Source organism: Parasteatoda tepidariorum, chromosome 7, assembly GCF_043381705.1.
Source record: "Parasteatoda tepidariorum isolate YZ-2023 chromosome 7, CAS_Ptep_4.0, whole genome shotgun sequence".
In the NCBI taxonomy this organism is placed as follows: Eukaryota; Metazoa; Arthropoda; class Arachnida; order Araneae; family Theridiidae; genus Parasteatoda; species Parasteatoda tepidariorum.
In genome coordinates, this window is record NC_092210.1 from 27179259 (window position 1) to 27204483 (window position 25225).

At 28.6% G+C, this 25225-nt stretch overlaps 1 protein-coding gene across 8 annotated transcripts in view; it reads right to left on the reverse strand.

The window, feature by feature from the left end:
• LOC107441696 (echinoderm microtubule-associated protein-like 2) overlaps window positions 1–25225 on the reverse strand; it is a 74702-nt gene that overhangs the window by 22036 nt on the left and 27441 nt on the right. For 4 of the 8 annotated variants that reach the window (XM_071183215.1, XM_043047193.2, XM_043047192.2 and 1 more), the window contains exons 2-8: window positions 11150–11296; window positions 9434–9842; window positions 7730–7798; window positions 5836–5861; window positions 4780–4909; window positions 4508–4657; window positions 3558–3630 (exon numbers count right to left, since the gene is read on the reverse strand). In XM_071183215.1, the coding sequence (XP_071039316.1) occupies window positions 3558–3630; window positions 4508–4657; window positions 4780–4909; window positions 5836–5861; window positions 7730–7798; window positions 9434–9842; window positions 11150–11296 (1004 nt within the window). The remainder of the gene's footprint in view (window positions 1–3557; window positions 3631–4507; window positions 4658–4779; window positions 4910–5835; window positions 5862–7729; window positions 7799–9433; window positions 9843–11149; window positions 11297–25225) is intronic. The other 4 variants (XM_071183217.1, XM_043047195.2, XM_071183216.1 and 1 more) reach the window with 1 other exon arrangement.

Below are 25225 nucleotides of genomic sequence, written 5' to 3' on the forward strand. Positions count from 1 at the left end.
GATACTTTTATTTAAAAGCTTATTATTACCTAAAATACATCAACATATTGCTGGACTTAAGGAAGTGGCTTAAACAAATAGAAGAAAACAAATCAAACAGTTAAAATTTTATAATTTTTTTTAAATGGTTTACTCTTTAATAAATTATATTTATAAAGTACAGTAATAACTTATAAAATATTTATTATATTATATTTATAAATTTGTTCAAATAAATAATGCCAGTATAAAAGCACTATCTTTTCCTGGCTAATTGATAAAAAGTAATGAAAAGTAAGATATGTAATAAGTTATTAATAAAGTATAAAAACAAAATTTTGAATTTGTAAAAATATTATTAGGATTTTATCATCAACTGCACTTCAGCATTAGCTGGTAGTAGAGTGCGGCTATTTATAACACATCAGAGAAATGTCCGCAATAAATAAAAAAATATTGTGTTTATTAAAACATTATAAACTCGAACAGCGGGTTACAATAACTTCTCGTTAAATTTAAACATATATTATGACAGATTTCCATGTGCCCACAGCATGAATAGAGAAATCTTTTAAATGACTAGAAAGGTTATTGAAACTGCAATAGAGAGAGTTAGTGAGTGAGTGTAGTACAGACGAATTACATACATTTAAAATAATTGTAGAAACCAAAAACAATGCATAGCAGCCAACATGGATAGGAAAAAAATCCAGTAGATTTTGTGAAATAATATAAATTTCATGATAATTGTTGCAGATTGTACTAAATATTTCACACATAGGGAATTTTAGGAATTTTCAGAGTCTTCGAAATAGAAAAAAATGCAATATTTTCCAATTATGATTGACATTAAACATACTCAAAATGCTATGTATTATGTTTACTCATAATTTCTAATATTAATAGGCATTTAATTCAAAGATAATTAAAAGATTTTTTTAATTAATTTAAAAAGAGAGTTCTGATTAAAAATGAACTGAACATTTTAGAACAAAAAAAGTTTTGAACATATTTCCATAAACAAGGTTCGCTTCATTATGTATTAGTAATACTTATTTAAAGAATCAAGCAAGCAATAATCTGTACGAAAATTCAATTTCAATAGGAATTTTTTTTAGGAAACTGACTCAATTTTAGGGAATCTCCTAAAATGTGAAAAAACCAGAAGAATTTTTATTCAACTGGCAAAATTCAGTAGTCTACTGGAAAATCCAGTAGTGTTGGCAGCTATGACAATGTCATTTGCACTTGAAATTCAGACACCTTCAAAGTGTAGTTATGAGTTTAGTTGTACCAGGCCTGCTACCATAGAAAAATTCAAAAATACCACAGCAGCCAAGACAACGCAAATCATTGATCGATCTTATCCACACACTCATAATGAGGTGATGTCATTTTTCGATCCGCATCAATTTTATATAAATAAAGGAACCTGTGAGCATGCAGTCCAGCTCAAAAAGCTTACAACTTGATAGCTCCAACACTAACTAACAAATTTTTACAACATAGTTTAATTAATGTTAGTATTATAGATATTGTGTAATAAAGTAGACACAGTAATTTTTTCAAGCCACCAGTTTCTGCATATATAGGACTTAATTTCTTATTCTTATGAAATTTCTAGATTAATGCAAGTAAAGAGCTGAGTGGATGAAGGTTCAAAGTGACATTTTAGTAAATTTGAATTATTTAGCTTTAAAGTTTTAATGGTAAAAAAAAGAAAATAAAGATTACACTTTGACAATATTCCTTTCCGATAGGCTTCCTATTGATGAAGTTTATAATTTCCTAGCCTTCATGCAACCAGTTCATGACATAACATTCAAACTCACTAAATTTTATTGTGCAACCACAAACGTAGGGTTATTGAAAGGTTACTACAATCAACCACTCAAGAAATACTCAAAATTGTCAATTAGAACTTAAATGCACAGAGATATGCAAAATTTAATGATATGAATGATTAAATAAACTAAAGCAGTATGAATGTCTGAAAAGAGACTTGCATGCCCTCAAAGTAACCAGACAAAAAGCTAAGGGCAGCTTGAAACCAAAGGAAATAGAATTCTGAAGAAAGCCAAGGCTCATAATGGGCTGTTACACCCACATCATTGAGGGAGGAAGAAATGCTGTATGGTTAAATAAGATCAAAATAATATCTACTGGGAAATCTCAGTTTGTTAAATTTCTTTTACCAAATAGAAAGTTTTTTTTCTTAAATACTTGATTATTCTTTTAGCTGTACAAATTATAACAAAGTATCTGAAAATTACTTTTTTGTCAAAATCATGAAACAATTCCATTTTTTGAAATTTAAAACAAAATGTAGAAATAAAATGCTTGAAGAACCTTAATGCTTCAGCGAGAGATGGACATCAATTAGAAAAAAAATTGTGCTATTAAAAGAACTCTGTATGAACTTGTCTTCTAAGATTTTAAATTAAAATGTATTTTCAGCTGAACAAATCATTACTAAATATATGAAAATTACTTTTTGTCAATATCATAAAAGGATCTCACTTTTTGAAATTTGGAACAAAATGTTAAAATAAAATGCCTGAAAAGCCTTAATGCGACGGCAACAGATGGACACCAATTGAAAAAGAATAGTGCTATTAAATAAACTCTGTATGAACTTGTCTCCCAAGATTTTCAATTATGTTTTGTATTAAAATGTATTTTTAAATGTAGTCTCTTAAATATTTCAAAACTAAAATTGGTGTTCCACTTTATAACAAATTTAATATTTCATTTTGTGATTGTTGTATGAACACTAATACATAATTATTTTCTTTAGAAAACAAAAATATTTTCTCTTGGTTCTAATAATTACAAATTTTTTTCAAAGACGAATTCAATTTCTTTTTCAGATTAAAAATTCCAACATTATATAAAATGCAATTACATTTACAACTTTTATTCCATAAAATACAATCAATCTTAGATGAAAATATGATTTTATTTAGAAAGATATTTAAAGCTTATTAGAAAACGCAACAGGTTGAAAATATTTTTGGCATTTAATTGTATAAGAAAATATAAAAAATAAATATACATTCCTTAAAATGTAAACTTACATCACACTAGGTGCTAACTCATATGATATATTTATTTTGTATATCATATAAATACATATTAAGAGGATTAAGTTAATATTAATTTTATAGATCAGAAAAGTGATGTAAAATTATAATTTTAAGGGAAAAAATTAACATTTTACATTAATTGTTACTATAAAAATGGAATAAGAATTTTAAAATGAAAAAAAATAAAAAAAATAGAGGATTAAAAATCAAATATACAAGTTTGAAATTTCAAAACACAATTATTTAAGCTTTCTGGACAAGCTACACCCTACAGTGTACTAACTATTTGAGCAATACGGTTAAATGTCAATTTTACTTCTAAATACTGAGTTATAACAATTTAATTCTGGAAAAAAAATATATACTATTTATTACCATGCATTCCAGTAAAGTTTTGATATTCAAAATGAACTATCAAATTTGTAAAGAAATTTTTGATTGCAATTGGCAATTAGAAATGTAATCAAAATGAGTAGCAAATATAATACTCACTCTTCTTTCTCTTTTATCAGTACTAGCAACTTGACCAGTGGCTATTAGCAATTTATTAGGATGGAGAGCAAGACTAAAAAAAAAGTACATCAATTAAATTGAGAAACAAAATGATGAAAAATGAAAATATTAGAAATAATATTGCTGACAAAAAAAGAAAAATCAAATTATTTTAAAAAGTATGATAATATAATTATTTACATTACTATGCAGTTTTAGTAATGAACCATTAGCATATTTTAATCAAATAATCAAATTTAATTTCTTTTATTTGACAGAGAAGCTCACGGAAAAAATATGGAAAATATAAGATGATCAATTGTAAAAAGGAAAAAATTTTTGTGTTTATCTGTAATGTAGTAATTATAAAAAACAAAACTTAGTCCAAATTAAAACAGCTAAGATGGATTAGAGCAGTTATGAACAAGAATTTCATTCTGGTAAAATGCATAAGTACTTTTAATTCATTGTAATAAAAAACACTTATCCATTTTTAAATACAGTCCCATTTTAGGCACAGTTCCAAAAATGCATCAAAAGCTCACATGAATTACTTTTTCAAAAAAAAATTTTAAGTATTTTTTTATTTTATCAATGGAAGTACATTACTTGTTTGTTATAAAAGTAATTTAATTTTACGTTAAAATCTGGTTTAAATATAGTTTTCCCTATGTCCAGAAAAAAGTACTAAATTTATATTTATTTTAGTAGAAATATAAATTTAAAAAAACCTGCTTTTTTTATTTTTAGACAACTTTAGATTTTGATAGTTTTTTGACATTCATTTTGTGTATCAAAATTTAATGAACTTTTTCCCTTTTTTTCAAAAAAGTATTTCAGGCAAAAATCATTTAATTTAGAATCAGGCAGAAATTTAACAAAATATTATTAAAAAACTGTGACTTCAACAAAACTGAGTTGAAAAAGTTTAATATTATATGATAACTAACCACTTAATATCATCTGTGTGACCCATATAATGCCTCTGAATTTGATCTTCAACATTATATAATACAACTACTGAGGCAATGAAGTATACCATTTCACCGGTAGGTAAAAAATAAAGATTTGATCTACAGTCTCTCCCCCTGTAGCCATATCTGAAGTAGAGTCAAGGTTCATTACACTTGAACAATAAATATTGCATTAAATAATTTCAGTGGTAAAAAAAAAACAAACATTTCATAAAACCAGAAACACCGATTTAATGATAAAAGGATACACCCATTCTAGTTTAAGCCTTTGTGATGGAGGACAATTTACTTTATTTAGTGAATAATCTTGTAAGTAATCAGTAGGTATATGAAGGGCAATAGGTCTCCCTCGTAAATACAGTTTGACTATTCCTTCATCTAAAATAAAATGAAAGCGTAAATGTATCACTAATTATAAATTTTTTTACAATAAAATGTAAGTTGACACTCAAGAATTTTAAAACTTAAACTTTAATATTAATATCAAAATGTGAATAAATTAAAATTTCTACTGGAAGATTTGTGGGTGTTAAAGTGTAAATATTGGTCAAAAAGAAATATTTTAATATTTTCTTTAATAAAAAAAAATGAAGATGATAAGCATGCAAATGTCATTAAATAAAAAATATTTCATCGAACATAGAAATTAAGAAAAATAACCTAATATGAAAGAAAAAAATTAAAATATGATTTCTGTAAAAATAATTACTATTTGTATCACATTTAAAAAAATTTCAGTAAATACATGCAACAGCTCAAAAGATAAGTATAACAAGCGCATTTAAGAATAACATTAAGATAAAATAACAAGCAAATTTCAATATAATTTTAACTTATGTAGATATTTTAAAACACAATTTTGGATGAGATAGCACCATTACATTTTGCTGTAAAAATGATAATTATTAAAGTTAACAACAAAGAAACTTTAACAAAGATTAAAGGATAATGTAAAATATTTTACAAAAGTTGAAACAAAAATAAAAATCCAAGAATTGTATTTTGTTGTGAGTAAAAAATATTCTTGATGAAAAATATAAAGAATAATAATTCAGCAAATAAAAGATATAATTTTATCTAGATGATCAAAATAGAACAGAACGTTTAAATTCCAATATAATATAATACAGGGCTCGAAAAACCGCCTGTCCTCGGCGGTCAAAAATGTTGTCAATTGTTGGACAAGCCGTCCTCGGGGACGGGTAAAATTTCTGAGTTTTTTCGAGCCCTGATATAATATATATTTAACAAATCAAAAGTAAAAAGTAACCATTACAGATTTTTTTTTAATAAAAATAAAATACCTTGCATCAAGACAGCATCTTTTGTGCTGAAAAGGAAAAAAAATACAGATCAAAACATATGAAATTTACAGTAAAAATCCTTTTAATATAAAAAGGGCATATTTTCAACATAATATGCATATTAATGATTTTTATAACTTTTTTAACATTTAACTAAAGACAGCTGCATCCTAAAATGAAATAATTATCAGTAAAAATGCAACAATCCCATCTACTTTATGAACTATATTTTCTCAGGCAGACATCTACTTCCTAAAAAAGGCAGAATGAGTTTACTTTATAAGGCAGCATAAGTTTACTCATTAATAAGAGTTTTGCATTAATAAGAGTTGAATTGAAAAAAATTTATGATAAGCTTTCTTTAACTTTAAACCACTTTCTTTTAAAAAAAGTAATGTAAATGCTTACAGTAATTCTGTAACTTTATATCACTATAAATTAATAATTTTCCTTTTTTCGAATATTATTAAGTGAAAGAAAATTCTAAAACATTCATATACTTATATTTTATATAGTAACTTATTGCTTTACCATTATGATACTCTTAATGAAATATATTACATAGATACATTACACTTACTCTAATATATTACTATTTAAGAAATATAGCTTTTGAGTAGAAACACTGGAATATAACAAATAGATATATTCATAAGAATTATGACGTTCTAATTGATTGTTATATTCATTCACAGAATATGAAATATAAAACAACATGAAAAGGGAAACTACAGACAGAAGTGCAATCTTAATAGAAAAAAAGCTACAATGTTCAAAAAATAAGTATTACCCTACACATATAATTAATCTATGCATTCAACTTCTATAATATAAGTCTTGCATATAAAAAAAAATACCTTACTTTTTTTTACACATATCTAACATGCAAATTATGAAACTAAAATGTTTGGCTAATAATTTTACAAATTCTAAACTAATTCATTAAGAAATAATACTATGTACACAAAATAAACACAGTGATAATATTGATCAATAAGAAAAAACTTTGAAAAATTTGTAAACTTTGTAATCATGTTTAGCTTTATTCTCAAAGCAATTTAATTTTTATAACCATGAAATCTTCAGAAAGAAAAATAATTTGTGATAAAATGTAATATATCATCAATTTCATAAAAGCTGTTACTTAATTTATAATATTAAATAGTAAAATATATTTTTTATAAATTAATATATTTTACTAGAAATGGAATTCATAGTAAAAAAATTTATAAAAGCATTTTTTACTTCCTAAGGGATATTTTTGAGGTTTAAGCACAGATTTTATTTTTTAATTTATTTCATATGGTTAAGATGGAATTATTAGCATTCCTTATCTGACTTGGCTTAGTTAAAATGTAGGAAAAAAGAAGCATTTTTTAAACCAATTTTCAATTAAGGCACATATGTAAGAACTTTGTAAAAAGATTGCAAACTTCAAGTATTTATTATAAATATTAAATAAATAAAACATATCTTCAATCTTTTAACAAAATTAGATAGCTTACTTGTTACCACAGATAAATAACAATAACAAATAAAAAATACAGTAAAAAATTGCACATGATTTTTACCATATAATGAATTAATAAAATATCATAATAAAAAAGTAGTTATAAGTTGTTGCTTTTTAACAAATTAAATCTCAATTTTAGTCAACAAATAACACCAGCAAGTGAGAAGCAATGAATAATTGTGAATATGTTAATTGCCTTGTTAATAGCAAAATCACATATAAGAAAACTAAGTTTCTCTTGTTGATAACTAACAAAAAACTACTAATGCATTCTGACTACTCTATTAAATTCTATAGTGTTAAATCTAAAACTTAGTAGAGAGAAATATAAGTGGGTTCCTCCACCATGTGAAATTAGTCCCAATATTTAAGATAGTTTACCCATGCCTAGCCTGATTTGGTGTGGAACTTCTCATATTCAAGTTGAAGAGAGATCCAGTAGTAACTCTCCTGGGAAGGAATATGTTTTTTATAGATTACACAAATATGTAAAAATAAATAATAATAAAAAATAAGATTTAAATGTAACAATAATCTGGTCATTGTTAAAAGAAACAATAGATTGATAAAAAATTTATATTCATATTTGTACATAAACCAGTTGGTAGAAAAATAAACTCATAATGTGAATAAGTACAATAAAAATAATTAGATTTGTGCAACATTTTATAGAATTTTGCCCTCTGAACTACATGCTCCCCAGCAGAAGTATTTGGTTTCATTTATGCTTTTCTTTTTCCTTTTCATTTGAAAATAACATATGTTGTTGTTGTTTCTAATGCCACTTGAAACACGGGCAAACCTGCTTGGTGAAACTGAAACTTGAGGCACAGTGTAAGTTTCTTATTTTTCAGTGGCGCCATCTATGGCCAAGAATTCGACTTCTTCCACACCATACCTCGCAACCGTTTATAGGACGGGCCCATTCATACATCCATTCATTCATCCACAGATCGTATTTTTGACCTGAATCAGAGAACGATCGATCTCCAATCCAGTACCCCCAGAGGTATTGACTTAAAATAACATATAGATATCAGCATAGAAATTAAATTTAGAAATTTGCCAATTTCTGTAATATTTTTAAAGATTCACAATTTGTTGTTTACTTGGATAATTTTGAAAGCATCTACTTAGAATTTCTTCCCCTTTGCAAATTAAAATAACTACAGTAACAGAAGTTATTTTCAGTCAGTATGTAAAAAAATTGAAAATGCATTAAATTTTTTTTTTTTTAGATCTACAATACATGATTTGATCAGTTGAAAATCTTTGCAAGCCCCATCCAGAATATTTTTAATAGTAAATTAAAGTGAATTTTTTAACATAAGTTATTTATAGTTTTATTCTAATTTATAATTAATTGTTAAAAACAGAGATTCTCTAAGTATCATCTGCCAACTCTGGAAGGTCCATACGCCATTACAAGGGATACACAAAACAATTTTAAAATGAACTATGAATGAAACATTGAACATTTGCATTCATTGAACACTTACACTCATGCCTAAGATATTTTTATAATATTAAACTCACTTTTTTGGTACTGTAACTTATGAAATCAAAATACAGAAATAAGCTTAAAATAAAAGACCCTATAATAAAACTTTTTAACATAAATCATGATAGTGCTGTTCTGGTTTTAAAAAAACTATTAAAACTATAAAAAAGTATTAATGAAAAGAAAATGAATGACAACTTTAAGAATCCCTGGTCTAAAATAGTGAATAACAAAAAAATATTGTATTGTGTCATATCTAAGAGAACTAAGTATAACAAATAAAAGTATTGAGAATCTAAATAGTGTAAGTATAATTTTCAACTCTTCACCATTAAGGTAAGTAACAAACAACATATAAGATTAACCATTTAACAATATGCCAAAATACTAAAAAAATAATAATAATAATAATATTAAATAAAAATAAAAAACAGTAATGTCTAGTAAAATTATAGAAAAATAATTTTGTACCCAACCTAAAAACGAAATATATATATATATAAAAATGTGTTTGAAGTAAATAATTTTAAATACCAGTGCACAGAAATACATGTCTTTAAAAAAACTAATAAAAACTTTATTACCTGATGTTATTATTGGAAGTTAAATATTCTTGACTTGATGACCATTTTTTCATTGAATTTAAATTTGACGTGGACATCGAAATGTGACGACTGGGAGATGGCGTATGTCTAGGAGAGGGTGAACTTCGACAATTGTTTGTTACAGATGGTGACGGTGATGGTATAGGTGATGCAGAACTGGAACTGTGACCACCCTCACTATGAAGGGAACCGGAAGAGGGATAGTGGGAAAGTCTCCGACCTGGATGTGCAGGTGTTTGAGGAGTGGTTGGAGTAACATGAGAGTTAATACAGTTCGTAGTGGGTGATGTGATTTGCCTTTGGTAGTTATTTGATGGCTTGTATGGATGTGAATTGTTTGAAAGTGGTTTGACTGGAGCAGGTACATTATTGCTAGTGATTATCACAGCTGGAAAAAAAAACATTTATTTTCATTAACTTTCCCTTAACTAAAATAAATGATAAGTAGGATTAGGCAATTTCAAATAAAATGGGCAGACCATGTTATCAAAATGAATGAAGAAAAAAAAACTTTTAAAACCAGACGAGCTGGCATACAAGAAATTAAATCAAAGATAGATTGAAGGGCTTACGTAGAGAAAGACCTTTAGTCTCAAAAAGTAAAAACTGAAAAATGTTGATGGGAGCCTGGAAATGGCTTCTCAAGAAGGCTAAGGCCCATCATTTACTGTGCAACCATTGTAGAAGAAGAATATAAATTGAATATCAAACTATGAGTGATAGTTTAAGAAATCACGTGATACTAGTTATTCCTAACTATTTTTGTACATCACATTTTTCCTTTTTTAAATTAACCTATATTAAAAACAGTAATTAGCCACTTGAAGTGGAAAGATGAGTCTTGTGTTAAATAAATAATCCTGAGAAACTCAAACAATAAGATATTATCTGAATAAAAACTTAATTTGATTCTAAAACAGTTTATATGTTTCAAGCGCTCAAAAACAGATGCCCCTTTTTAAGACTTGCCTGACGCGAATGAGGATAAACAAAAGTAATTTGAAATATAAAATAAAAACTTACCAACTAAAAATTGAAAAATGAAGGTGAGAAACAAAACTAGAAAAACCAAAGTAAAAAGAAAAACCACAATTGCCTATATGGGCAAAATGCATATTTGAATGAAATACATTTTACTGATTTGTCCCTTGTGGTCACAGAAGTTTTTCGTTTTTCATCTTTTTTCTCACTTGACTACTGCTGTTTTTCTAGTTCTGTTTCTCAATTTTATTTTTCCATTTTTGGTCAGCAAATTTTCATTTTTTATTTCAAATCACTTTTGTTTCTCCTCATTCATGTCTGGCAAATCTTAAAAACTAGTGTCTGCTTTTGAGGGCTTAAAATATGTTGACTGTTATTTCCTCTTTATATATTTTTGAAGCGAATGAAGTTTTTAATAAGGTAATGTGTCTTGTATGTTAAGATACTTTTGTTACAAAATCGGCAACAGCGTACCGATTAGAGCATAAGCAGGTAATCATCACACAAATAAAGAGAGATTCATGGTTCTTATTCAAGTTTAAAAAATAATTCATTTGATTGTAAACTATTGAATTTTTGATAATCTAATGTTTTAAATGACATTCAATACTGTTTAGAGTAAATGAAGTTTAATTGTATTGATATCAAGAGAGATTTAATTACTATTCATATAATTTAATATGATAAAAATACTTTAAAAAATATTTCCTCTACCTCTTCCTTCAAGTTGCGTGACACGCCTCAGCACGTCAGCTAACGTTCCACGGAGACATACAATTTCATCTGCTTGGTCTTGAACCTTTTTTTCTAAATCGGAAACTCTTTCTCTTAGAGCGTCATTGTCATGATTTAGTATATCCTCTGAAATATAAAATATACTTAATGAATAATATTTGCAAATAAGTTAATCAAATTATGATGCCAATAGAACTATTAAATAATACGTACTCTACTTCACAAATATACAACTTTTTTTAACACCATGAAAAACCTTTTATTATGAGGTAAATCAGAAAGAAATAGAAGTTATTTTGTATTGTTTAATGATAAAAAATTTTCAAATATTTACACCTTAATTCATATAAATACAATTTAGCACCAGTTAATAGCTAGTTAACTTTAACTGTCACTTAATACTCTCAAGCCTTAGTGGCATCCTCGTATGCAGTAAAACTTGTGTAAGTTGACCACTTGTGGTGCATTGTTTTAGTGGTCAACTTAGACAAGTGGGCAACTTATAGAGGGGTTAGATCATTGTTTACTTTTTTGCTTCCTATATCATGTTGCTATATATTTTAAAAAATTTTTTACTAGACTTAAAAATTTTATTTATCAAATAGCCAAATGAATATCTTAAGAAATGTGTTTAAAACTGAATGAACTTCAATTTGTTACATGTACATAATTTTAATATTTCACTAACTTTTTAAAAAAAAATTTTTTTTGTTAGTTATGCATGTGAAGTGTTTAATAAAAATAATTTCTTAAAATATCAGAACACGAAAACATTGAAAACTTTAACAAAACAAAATTATTTTAACACTTTAAAATTTATTCTGTTATTACTACACATACAAGCCTATTTGCTCACTATTGCAACTGGAAGAGCAACTTTTCAACTAACACACCTGTTTTCAATGAATGAATGAAAGAAATGGTCAAAAGCTGACTCCCTACAGTTTCCCCAGATGGTCAACTCACAAAAGGGTTTAGATTAGCTTTTTACACTATTTCACCAAACAAGTGAAATATTAACATACATTGCAAAATGACAGAAAATTTTCTGAATTTTTTTTTCTGGTCAACTTATGAGGGTTTTAGAATAGAATTTCATAATACTCCTAGACAAAATTGACTTATTTCAGTGGTCAACATACAAGATAGACAGGTGGTCAAGTTACAAAGGTTTTGCTTCTTTATATTATACAGGAAAAATTCCGTTCTTGATAATTGAGGTCAACTTATGCAGGTGTCCAACTTACAAGGGTGGTCAACTTGGCAGGTTTCACTGTATTTAAATTTCAGAGAACATTTTGAAAATCCCAATTGGGAAGTTTCACAATTTCGTCCCGAACGTAAAACATGAAATTAATATGCTTGTCAAAAAATATTTTGCAAACATGTTGATACCTGATATATATTGATACCAAATATAAAAACACACATTTATTTTATTGATATTCATAAAAAAATTGTATTTAATTATAATTTATAAATGTCTAGCTGATGTGAAATCGTAAGGTAACAAATGCTGCAAAAAGCGAAATTCAATTTCAAAGATTTCTCACCATCAGAGTATGGTTTTACAATAAAATTGAATTTTTTAAATTTATTTTGCGATTTTTTTTAAAATTACATAAAATTTTGCTTGGTCTTAGATTAAAGGTAAATGAAAGCTACTTGGAAATAAACTTGATCTTAAAATGATGGTAGGACATAATAAAACGGATAAATGCAAATTTTAACGAAATCAGCAGAAAATATTTTAGTAACAGGAAGCTAAAAATACCAATATTTTATGTACACTTTTAAAAAAATTTTTTAAGAAAGTACTATTGAAAGTTTTCTTTTTAACTGCCTTGCCTTTAGTTTAAAATTCGCCTAATCATAACAGGCTTTAAAAAAATGGTTCTCCTATTTCACTGAAAATTAACTGAATATAATTCTAATAAGGTATTCATTCATGCATTCATAACAGAGAGATTTTGCAAGGCCCTAGAGTTCTTAACTCTAGCATAAATATTATTTGAGTGTTTCAGCGCATGCGCGAAAATTTTACTGCAAATCGCAGTTTCGCTGAGGCGTAGGAAATAAGGTTAAAATTACGATTAGCATAAGACAAACTCTATGCAAAATATCTCAAATGTGAACGGTAATGATAAATAAAATAAAATAGAAAAAAAGTTTCAATAAAATTCAAACACCCTATTTATCTATTCATTTTCATTCCCCTTAAAGATATATTTAAAAAAATGCATGAAAAATGCATACTTTTACGTCGTCATCAATGTTTTATGTAAACTTCGCTCCTTTCATATCGGCTGAAAGGTACTACTACCTTTATACATCACACTACTAGCTACCATTTTTAATGTTCAGATCATTAAATTTGTTAAAAATGTTTGGAATCTGTTATCTTACATAAACAAGTTTTATATTGAATAAAAATATTTATATTTAATAAAAAAATTTTTTTTAATTGACGTCAAAATGGGATCGCTAAAACCAAAGGAAATACGCGCCTCCCTGCGTATCTATTGCCCTACACCCCTGCAATTGATTGCACTTTAAAACTACTCTAATTAGGATTAAAAGGATACTATATATTGATAAATGTTCATAAAATCTTTAATATCTAATTGATTTTAAATATCATAAAAAAATATGTATTGGAAGGTTAAAATATAAAAACTACATTATTTACAGTCTTAATATCCAAAAGAATCTAATAATTAAAAAAAAAAAAAAAAATGAATGGAATTGAATGAAAAAGCAACGGAGTTGCGTTACTTTCCAGCGTACCCCCTTCCACTATACTCCTGCAATTGATTTCATTTTAAAGCAACTCAAATTAAGATGATAAAAATTTACTTAAAGGATATTATATATTGATAAATATTCTTAAAATATTAAATTTTAAATATCAAAAAAAAATTATATATTGGAAGGTTAAAAAATAAAAACTGCATTATTTACAATTTTAATATCTGTAAGAACCTAATAATTAAAATCAAGGTGTTTCAAGGAACCTCAGAAGGTCACAAACACACACGCTTGGCTTTACTTGGCACATTTTCAAAACATAGTGGGTTCACACAAAAACAACACCCAAGATAAGTAGATTATCATAAATCACTAAAGATGAGATAACAATCTTTTCTTTTTTGTTTTAAAAAAAATAACTAAATAAAATAAGAAGTATAGGTTTCCATTTTAGGAAGTGCAGAGTAACATTTCAAATGACTCATAGTTTTTTTTTGGCTTTTCAAGTTCAATTATGAATGAAATACTTGTTCATTATATGAAATAAATAAAAAATAGCAAGAAATAATTAAACACTAAAAAAAAGTTGTTATATTAATATATTTTAATACTCTATTGTCAGAATATTGAGGAAACAGAATTTTTGACATTCAAATACAATTAGGAAACAAATTAAGAGAAGGGAAATCATGGAAACAAATTTGCTAGTTTCTAGTTTCAAAATATTTAAAATGTATTTTAAATAAATAAATGTTTATTCTTAAAATAGTGTATCTATAGAACGATGTTAACCCCAAATCTAGATCACTAAGCGTCCGTTAAATAATAAATTAATTCCCGGATTTTGCGAAGTAACATCTTCTAAAGAATCTAATGATTACAAACATAAAATGTTTTTGCCTATTTATATTTTAATGAAATTTTAAAATGATTTATCTTAAGGACAAAATTATTTGTTTTACATAAAGAAAATGTAAAAAAAAAAAAAAAAACACTATTTTAAGTCATAATATAGAATGGTTAGCTACAAGGTAACATTGATATAGACTTATCTAAGGTTCACAACCAAACGAACAAAAAATTTAAAAATGATCAATAAAGCCACAAATTAAACAAAAAAAAAAAAAAAAAAAAATCACGAAAAGAGACGTTACCTTTAGTTATGAATAATCAATTTGAGAAGGAGACTATAGGAGCATAAATAGTCCTATGGCACTGTGGAGCTGTGAATTTCATCAATTTCCTAATCATACTTTGTTTTATAGTTGTTCATAAATTTATAGCGGAATTCTTCGACAATATTGTAAACTTACAAATTGAAAAGTAAATAAAAAAATCTTTTTCAACAAATACTTAAAATTTAAAGTTTATTACTTTCAAATTTCGAACAAAAAAGTAAAGAAAATATAAAAACCTATTCTTCACAAAATCTGATGTCCCCAAATAAAAGTTTAGATGTAGATGTTTTAAATTTAAAAAGATATGGAATATATGTCAAAATAACTTTAGTTAAGAGCTTACAAAGAAAGTACTATCACTCGCAAATTAAGTTCAACCTTTTATATAGTAGTTAGTTTCTCCGTTGGTTAGTAAATAATGTACATATTTTTTTTTTCTATTTTGCTTTAGGAGATATAAAATTTTGAAATATAGGTTTTAACATAAAAAATTTATAAAGAATTGAGGAAATTGCGTAAAATGAGCAATTCTGAATGAATTCTGTTCTAAAAATAACTTTTAATACTCGGAGAAAGAAAAAAAAATTTTTTTTTCAAACGATTTCTTGTTAGAATTGAGTATAATATGAAAAAAACACAACAACTTCGATTTAGTAGGAACAACATATGACGCAATGCTAAACGAATGGAATTTAGTTGTTGTTTATTTAGTTATTGTTATTAGTAGTTGTTGTTATTTGTTTTAGTTGTTGTTGTTTATTTAGTTGTATTTAGTTTCAATAACTTTTCTTTATAATGCAATAAAATCTGGCGAGCAGCTATTTAAACGATCGAACACTTCGTTTGTTTATTTGTGGCTTGAAGTTAGGCTCGCAGAAAATGCCGTTCATGGGTTAAATTTAGTAGGAACAACACAACCTGTGACGTAGGCTATATTATACCCAATTCTAAATTAGCAAAATACTTGTCAAAAATACTTGCGAAATGCAGAGTTATACAGAAATTTATAACTCATAATCATAGAACCTTTACTCAATTTTTAATTTTGATCTTTTTTTAATTACCTTTTACAACCAACAATGCTCGTCGTTTACGGAACTTGAAGAGATATTTAAGATAAAGATAGTAGTTTTTCATAGTTTAGAACTTAAAAATTACTTCAAACCTAATAAATAAATTTTACAAATTACTTTATCTAACTAAAAAACGAATTTAATAAACAAAAAATCAGCTTGACAAAAATTGATTTGACAATTGGATATTTGCACTTCAAGAAGAAAAAGATCACACATGTGACCTATGACGCCAGCTGATCGTTTATAAGCAAAATGGCACATTAAAGTTGAGCTAAGTTATTAGAAACTAGATATAAAGCTATTAAAATAAGGTAATTAAAAACTGCCAATTAAAATAATAAATGGGGGTGGGGTGGGGTATTCGCTTCACTGTTTTCAATTGAAAATGTAGTAATGAAATCTAATGAAGTTACTTGATTGCCATCTAGCTAATACACTTGAATTGAGAGATGCAAAATAATAAAAGTAAATGATTGATCAGTACGGACAATAACGAACTCCACCAATCACCGACTAGCGGCTTAGTTGTTAAAAACTGTTTCTATTGAAAAGGTGGTCATTATGTAGATCATCAGAGCGTGAAGGTCTTATTACCTGGAGCATTATTGCGGATTTCACGACCAATTGTTGCGGAAAGAAGATTAGGAATATGTATTTTGAAAACGAAACACTTTTTACAGAGATGAAAAGAAAGAAAAAGTTTTAATTTTGAATTCTTTATAGTTGCTTTTTCTATAATAAACATGCTATGATAACTTTTGAAATTTTACATACCTCATTAATAACACGAGTAAGAATGTATAGAATTAATAGGAAGTTGTCACAAACTCTTTTTTTCAATTAATAACCGCCTCATTTAAACGTCTTTATATTTATTTCTAACGAGGTACTACAAATCCAGCTGCATTTTAGATTGTCTGTTGGCAAAAACTTTTAACTATTTTGTATCCAATACTATAGATTTTTTTTTAATGGCAGATATTTTGTAATTGAAAAAAATCGGCAAAGGAAGGACAAAGTTATTATCATATTTGTGCAATGCATGACTTATTTTATGTAAACTTATACTCTATCAATAAATGATACTTATTTAAACGACAATAAGTTGGCGAGTAGTATCGAGGAGGTGAAGCCCTCTAGTTTATGAAAAATGTTTCATACTTAAAGCAATCTTTAATCTGAAAATTTGGAGTGTTTTCAAAATGTCACCTAACATATTTTTTTCACTAAGTTCTCCAATTATAAACCATATCTGAATGAGGTATACGACAATTTTTTTTTTTATCTTCTTTATTTAAAACTGGCCATAGCATTCCTAAAACATGTAAATTTAAGTGTTTTCAAAATGACACTCAACATATTCCTCCGCTAAGCTCTCCAGTTGTATACCAGATCTGAGTTAGGTGTACGTTAATATTTTTTTATGCCAAAGCATATTGAGAACCTGAAAATTTGAATGTTTCTAAAATTTCATTTTCATTTAACACGTTCTTTCAATAAGCTTTCTAATATTCCAACGGCATCTTAGGAATGTGAATATTAAAAACAATCCAAATGGAGGAGCAAACTTTAGGAACACAATAAAATAAACATAAATCGATTTGGGAAATTTTATATGTAGTTTTTAAGCATATTTTCTATCCCTTTTGCTTTTACCGTCTCTATTTAAATTCCACTTCAACTTTGGTAATCTCTTGAAATTGCAAAAGCTAAGAAGAATAACCTCCATAAATAATAGACAAAGATAGCAAGAAAGTTTCAAGAGTCTTTCAATTAAAAAGCCTTTTCTCTATCTCTGTTATAAATGGCACATATTCACGCGAAGTAATTGCAACAGCGGAGAAAGGATAACAAGACAAGAAAAAATATTATTCACTCTTTAAAAATTTCACTTTCTTTTTTTTTTTGAACGAACCGTTTATTCAACAGGTACGTGTCGAACGCGAGCGTTGTGACACGAACGAACGTCAGTCACGGAAAGATAAATCCATAAATTGGCAGAATAAAGGAACCACGTGAAACAGTAGAGTAGCGTTTATGAGAGAAAAAAATGCGTCTGGGAAAATAAAATGGCTCTCTTCCACATGAATCTTCGAGCAATAATGCTTTTTTCATGTGAAGATGACGAATAAAAATTTTTTGCTGGGATATTAACCTTACCATGGATGGATGTATATATTGCACACATTGTCACCACTGTACTACGATCAATAGAGGTTGCTATACTTTTTTGTTTGAACTTCTTATGTCAACTTCATTAAATTAATTTAGAACTTTTTGGCGTAGATTAAATTCTCAAAGCACTAAAAATATATTTTTTTAAAAATACTATTTACATTATAATGTTTAATAATTAATGTTTAGAGTAGTATATGATCTATCATCGACTTGCTTTTAGTCAATGTTGGATCATATACTGCTCTAAACATTATTTTTAATAATAAATGTTTAGATCACTATATGATCCCTCACCGACAATTATATAATGCAGAGTTCTTACTGCTTGCTTTGTCGAGGATATGATCATATATAGTGTTCTAAATATTATTTTTGATAATAAATGTTTTTCTCATTATATGACCCCTCACCGACTATTATATAATATTGAGTTTTTACTGTTTGCTTAACATAGTCGGTGATAGATCATACTGCTCTAAGCATTTTTTTTTTTTTAATAATAAATGTTTAGAGCAGGGGTAGGCAACGCGGCGCCCGTAGGCGCCATGGCGCCCCCGATCGATTTTTTAATGCGCCCTCGCTGGACTAATGTAAATGTATGATAGCCAGAGCGATTTACTTAACTCTTGTCAAACGGCGATATACAGCAAGTAGTCAGTTGAGTTTAGGATTGTGCATGATTATCTGTAAAATATGCGCCCTCGGTGATTTTCAAATTTAGTATTGCGCCCTTAAGGACAAACAGGTTGCCGACCCCTGGTTTAGAGCACAGTATATGATCCCTCATCGACTAATATATAATATTGAATTCTTACTGCTTGCTTAATTACCCAACCTTGAAAGGTAATTAAAGACAATAGCTCCCTAAAAGTGTTCCTCGTAAACCTATGGTTTCGTGGACAGGGGCTCCAAGATTTTATATTCAATAAATGATCTATTCATTGTTTAATATTTTGCTTATGTACTAAAGAAAACCTGATTTACAAGTTCAACTATCTGACATAAAGTGAAATTTAAAGATTATTACTGATAAAGTGCTGTTTTTTCCATATAATTCCTTCCTTTAAATGTTTCCAAAACATAATTAGCTGCCTTTCTATGGTTCATATGTACAGTCCGCAAAAAAAAAAACGAATCACNCAAAACATAATTAGCTGCCTTTCTATGGTTCATATGTACACAATTACTAGTAAACTTTATTTATCGTATTTATTAAGTCGGGGTTCAGCCAATAGGTCGTTCAACTAGGGTTCCGTAGCAAGAAAAAAAAATTAGACACCTCAGATTTAAGCTACCCTATTTCATATAAACATTTAAATGTCTAAAAAAAACTTTCGTACATGTAAAACATAGAATGTAACTGTAGACTAAAGCATTACAACAATTAATTATTCTCTAAAGTAAATGCTTTTGAACTGGCAGAAACTGAAAAGAGGCTTAACAATATCTGAAAACGTAACAAAAGCGTGAAATTTTTTTCTGATGCAGAAATAACAAAACTTTAATCATAAAAACACACAGTTGAAAAACAACAGTTTAACACAATGGAAAAGGAATTTTAGTAAATTGTGCACAGGCGTTAAACTCTCCATAGAAGAATCTCTTAGAGACAAAGTTGGAGTATGTAGTTTTGGCTCCAAGTTGCAACTTGTTACACGACTATACCTTCGATTCAGTTATTTCCATCACTTAAACGGCGAAGTTAGTGGAAAAAAACACAGGAAACGCAAAGGTATTTTGCATGAAATTTATTTACCACGGATGTCTTTTGTACAACTTTCATTTCCCAGAGTAAGATCTTCTTTGTACTTTTACGATGCATGGAACTCTACCACAATTGATTCAGGAAACCGTTCATTCAAAAGCGAGACACTTTCATATTTGCGGGGCCGTTTTTATGAGAGAATGTGCTGCGACCCTGAGGTATTCATTTCGACAATTATGCGCCACAGTTTGTCCAGGATGTAAATAAGTGTACCTGTCATACTTTCATCTCAAGGTCAGCAACAACATTTCTCTTTAACGGAAAACAAAGTGGATTTTAAATAGGGGATGTCGTGTTCCGGAGACAATGTCAGTGAAAGACCTCAGTGTTTATAATTTGTCTTATTAAAAAAAAATGGCCTCAGTCAAAACGCTGTAGTTGCCAAAAAAAAAATGGCATAACAGCATTTAAAAATATGTAGAGTGTGAATTTCTAGTTAAGTTTACTTTTAGTGGTAGCGCATATGACATTACGTACAATGAAGCAAGCCTTCCGTTGAGGACAACGTGCCTTCATTAAATTGAATTTGACGAATGTGATGAAATAAGAGTGTACAGTTTAATGGAACAAGATTCGGATGCGGCTACACAGCGCCAAATTCAATAAAACTAATTACGATATTACGCAATCTAAGAAATAAAGCCAAAAGGAGTTGTGAGATGCAAAAATAAAACGAAATGGAAAAATCATGAAGTGAAAAGTTTTTTATTTAACCAAAAAAGAAATTCTAGCAAAAACCCAGTAATTAGAAAAATTTTATTGAATTTCTCAGAAAAAGTACAACATTTTCGTTAATAACAATTTCTAAACGAGTAGTTAAATGCGATAGTGCCTTTTGTCGAGAATAATCAGCATTCTCTATGTTTCACTACTATAGCAGGTTTTTGAACTTCAAATGTAAATTTCTGAAGTTTTTTGACTAAACATCTGACTTGTATAAGAATCTGTAGAAAAACGTTCCAAGTTCTTTACATACTTGCCCACCTCTTTTTGGCAACAAAATAATTGAAATTTAAAGAACGTTTCACTAACTTGAGAAATAATAATGTTTAACTTAATTGAATTTTAACAATGTAGAATACACGTGGTTATGTTTAAAATTGTCACAGTTTCTAATCAAATTTATATAAATTAAGAGATTAAAATAATACAATGTGTAAAAAACGTTACAAAATGTATTTTCTGCAACGCACTGATAACAAATATCTGTAAAAAAAATTTTTTTTTTCTTTTCATTTTATAATATTTAGTAGGTAAGAATAGAAGATGTGACTTGTTTTCGTTCTCGTCAAGGCCAAGCTGTCTTAGTCTATGATTTCATTACCTATCGACTGAAATTTAAGCGGAAGATGCGAAATACAGTGATAAGGAAATGATGATTAAATGATTTTAATGGACGATTAAACCAAAAGGAAAAAACAAAAATTAAGTCATCAGTCGGAAATGTCAGCATATGCCTTATTCCAGCATAAATAGCAGTTTAATCTTTCATTTTTTCTTATAAGAAGAGTTGAAAAACCGACCCATATCAGATTTTTGGCTATCAATGGTCAACTTTGTAGCTTGGTAATATCGAACCCAGCCTAGAATACAAGTGAATTTATAAATCAAGTATTAAGACAGATTTTTATCGTGGAAGAGTTTTATAGGAAACAACTTCTTTTTGCGTTATCGTGGAGAGGGAAACTACGAAAACCTTTCATAGTTAGCACGACGATAAAAACCTGGGTTTCGTACATGGGTCACATAATTGGAAGAAAAACACATTATCCCCTGAGCTACCCCTGCTTCATAGCTTTTATTTTATTTCATAGCTGGCGTTGGACAGCCGGCCAATTGTTTGGTTTAAGATTATTAATGCTTAACCCAGAAGACAACTTAACTTCTGGATCAAGCATTGGGACAAACTAGACTTCGCAAGGGCCGGGATAGCCTGGTTGGTAGAGTGTTGGACTAGCGTCCGTGAGACCTGGAGTTTGAGTCCAGCTGACCGAAAAATCACCGTGTATTAAATGGTGACTGGTGCACACTAAATCTATCGGGGTCCCAAAGTCCTCCAAGTTCCCTTAACAAATCAATATCTCTGCGGGTATTGATCCAGGAACCATCCCTTGTCTTTTGGATTGGGTTCAAAATTACAAGACTACGGAGTTGAACATTGGTAGTCGTAAACTTAAATTTAGGTAGGAACGCACCTGGCGTTTGGTAGACAAATCATGGGTAAGAGTCTCCTGGCCATAAGGCTAAGAGTGGGAAGTTTTCGTGGTTTTTCTCACCATGTAACACAAATGCAAGTGAGTTCCATCAAAAAGTCTTCTAGGAAGGTAAAATTCTTCCAATACTTGCTCCAGGAGTTCTCTTACCTTCTGGGTGGGGTTCTAAATTACAAGGCTACTTAGTGATACATAGGTGATCGTAAACTCAAAATTGGGTCGGCTATTCAACGACAGTCTGAAAATATAAAATAAAATTATAAATTACCTTCGTGGTGGACTGTTTGATGGGATTAACTATAAATTGAGAGGAAAACCGCGAAAACCTCCAATGCTTAGTCCGACGGCAAGGGGATTCTAACCATAAACCGTCTACCACTGATAATATTCTTACGTCAGCACTGCAGTCGGTGGCAGCTGGGTGCAAAGTTCGAATTAATCAACCATCGCAGGGATTCAAACCCGGGTTACCTCATTATTAGGCGAACGCTCTACATCCTTGGCCACTACGGCTCGTAGATTAGATCGTAGCTGATCATTTCTGGATTTGCGACCATTAAAGTTAACTCTGTAGCTTTGTAATTTTGGACCTAACTCATTAGATAAGGGAACTCCTGGACCCAGCACATAACCCACATTAGTGTTACATGGAAAGAAAAAACCCCTCCCAAGGTTAGCCCGACAAGAAAAGGATTCTAACTCTTTGTTTGCAATATTTTTACTTTAGGTTATTTTTTTAGTAAGCAGACTAATGTGAAACGATGTATACTTTTTATTGATGTATACATATCGCCATACAGAATAGACGATAAATTTGTATTTTCATAACTAAGGTTAAAATAAAATTATTATTTTTTTTTAAAAAAAAAAAGAAAGAAAAGAGCATAATATAATCTTTCTCAATGGGTATAACTTTGTTTTATTTATTAATGCATAATTTTGTACTATTAAGAATTGTGGTAGAAATAAACAAGTTCCGTTGTGCAGCTGATAATAATTACTTCTAGTTCAATTTCAATTCGAGAATGACCTTTTACCCTTTCATAACCGTTTCCTTCACGCAAAACAACCCTAGCAGCAAATAAATACGGCCCTCATTGGATCAATATTCTTTAATATCGGCTCAATAAGGTTTCAAAGGGCCGTAATTTTTCCGTTATTGGCTGTATTTAGAATTGTACGATTTACCCGATATTTGACAGCCACTTTACAAACAATATCCGCCCTATATAGAATTGTCAGATATCACCCGATATTTTATATTCATTATTCATACGAATATATTAATATAGGTCGTATAATGGCTGATGTAGGGGCTGTATAAGTCATTCTAGGACCAATATTAAAAATCTAGATATCCCAATATTGGATCCCCGGTGAATGCTCCTAACATTAATACGATCACTATCATATAAAGTGCAACTTGTATAAATAAACCCATTACATTTTAGTTCCTAATAAATAAAAGTATTTTTTGAAATGTGGCAGCTCAGTAGAAAAAAAATAAGTTCCCAATTTGTTCAAACTTGACAAAATATATATATAATTTTCGTATAAATATCATAAGCCAGTGGACAACTTCCGCAGTTCAATGTTCTCATTCGACATTCATTTATGGAAGGCCTACACATTGGCCCGATGTGTTTCAAAAAACAAGGTCGGGGGTACACAGAAAGAATAAAATCAACAGATGGGAATGGAGGAAGATACCTGCAGCGAAGGTATTTCCTGTAGCACATATGTGTTCTTACGTAAATAAGGTTGAGGGACAGGTTTAAGAAATGAATGCAGGTACAATTTATTTAATGAAAGAAAAGAAAAATTCCCTTAAAAAAAATAGATGAAAACTAATGGGAGTAACTTTCGTGATAGTACACACACCCACGCATTAAAAAAGAGCTTATAAAATTTAATGCAGAAATCTTTTTAGCAACAAAACGGTAAGTAACGAAACTGTAGAATATTTTGTCTTTTTGATTAAAGATAGGTACTTTTAAACCATTTTTGACAAGTTTAACATCAAATAACTACTCATTGATGTGAACGTAAATATTCCATCTCTGTACCCTTGTATTATCTTGCTATTTGAAGTGTGTGCAATCCATAACCGGTTCATTCAAATCCGGAAATTGAAATCCAGGAGCCATTGATATTAATTTTATATGTTGTTTATAAACAAAATGCCTTTAAAAAAACACAATTAAATTATGCTGTATTCGTTAGCTGATGCACCGCAACCCCAGAAGTAATAAAGTGTAAAGCTAACTGCCATATAATATGATATGGTTTTCCCTGCAAACTATGCTCGCTTTGATCGTTACTAAATTAAACCTATTTGAAATGAGTTCTAGTTTAAGATATAAAACTTTAATTATTAAAATTTTTAGTCAATAATAAATTATTGAAATAAAAAATATTAAATTGAAATAAATGACATGCAATAGAAAAAATGTCCGAAAAAGCAATATTATGCTTTTGAAAAACAACATGTATGACGGCATGCCTCTCACGCATTTTTTCAATGTTATGTCTTTCATTACTGTCATCAACGCTTTTTGCTGCTCTTCCAGCACGTTTTTTTTTAATTATACTTAAAAAACGTACCAGCACGGCATTCATTTTTCAATGAATAAAATTATTATTATTGAACCCGTATTAATAAAATATAATATATAACACTTTGTTTGTTAGTATGAACTATTGGCTTTTAGCCTTTTAATACTTCCCAACTTATAGCTCAGTTACTTTCAGTTTTCGTTGTAAATACGAAAAAAGAATTTTCATTCAGAAATTTATTAACTTTACATACTCTACGCTTTAATGCTTATGACAACTCACACGCTTGAAATTTCAATTCTTTGTTGCCAACACGAAAAGAATATATATATTTAAGCGGA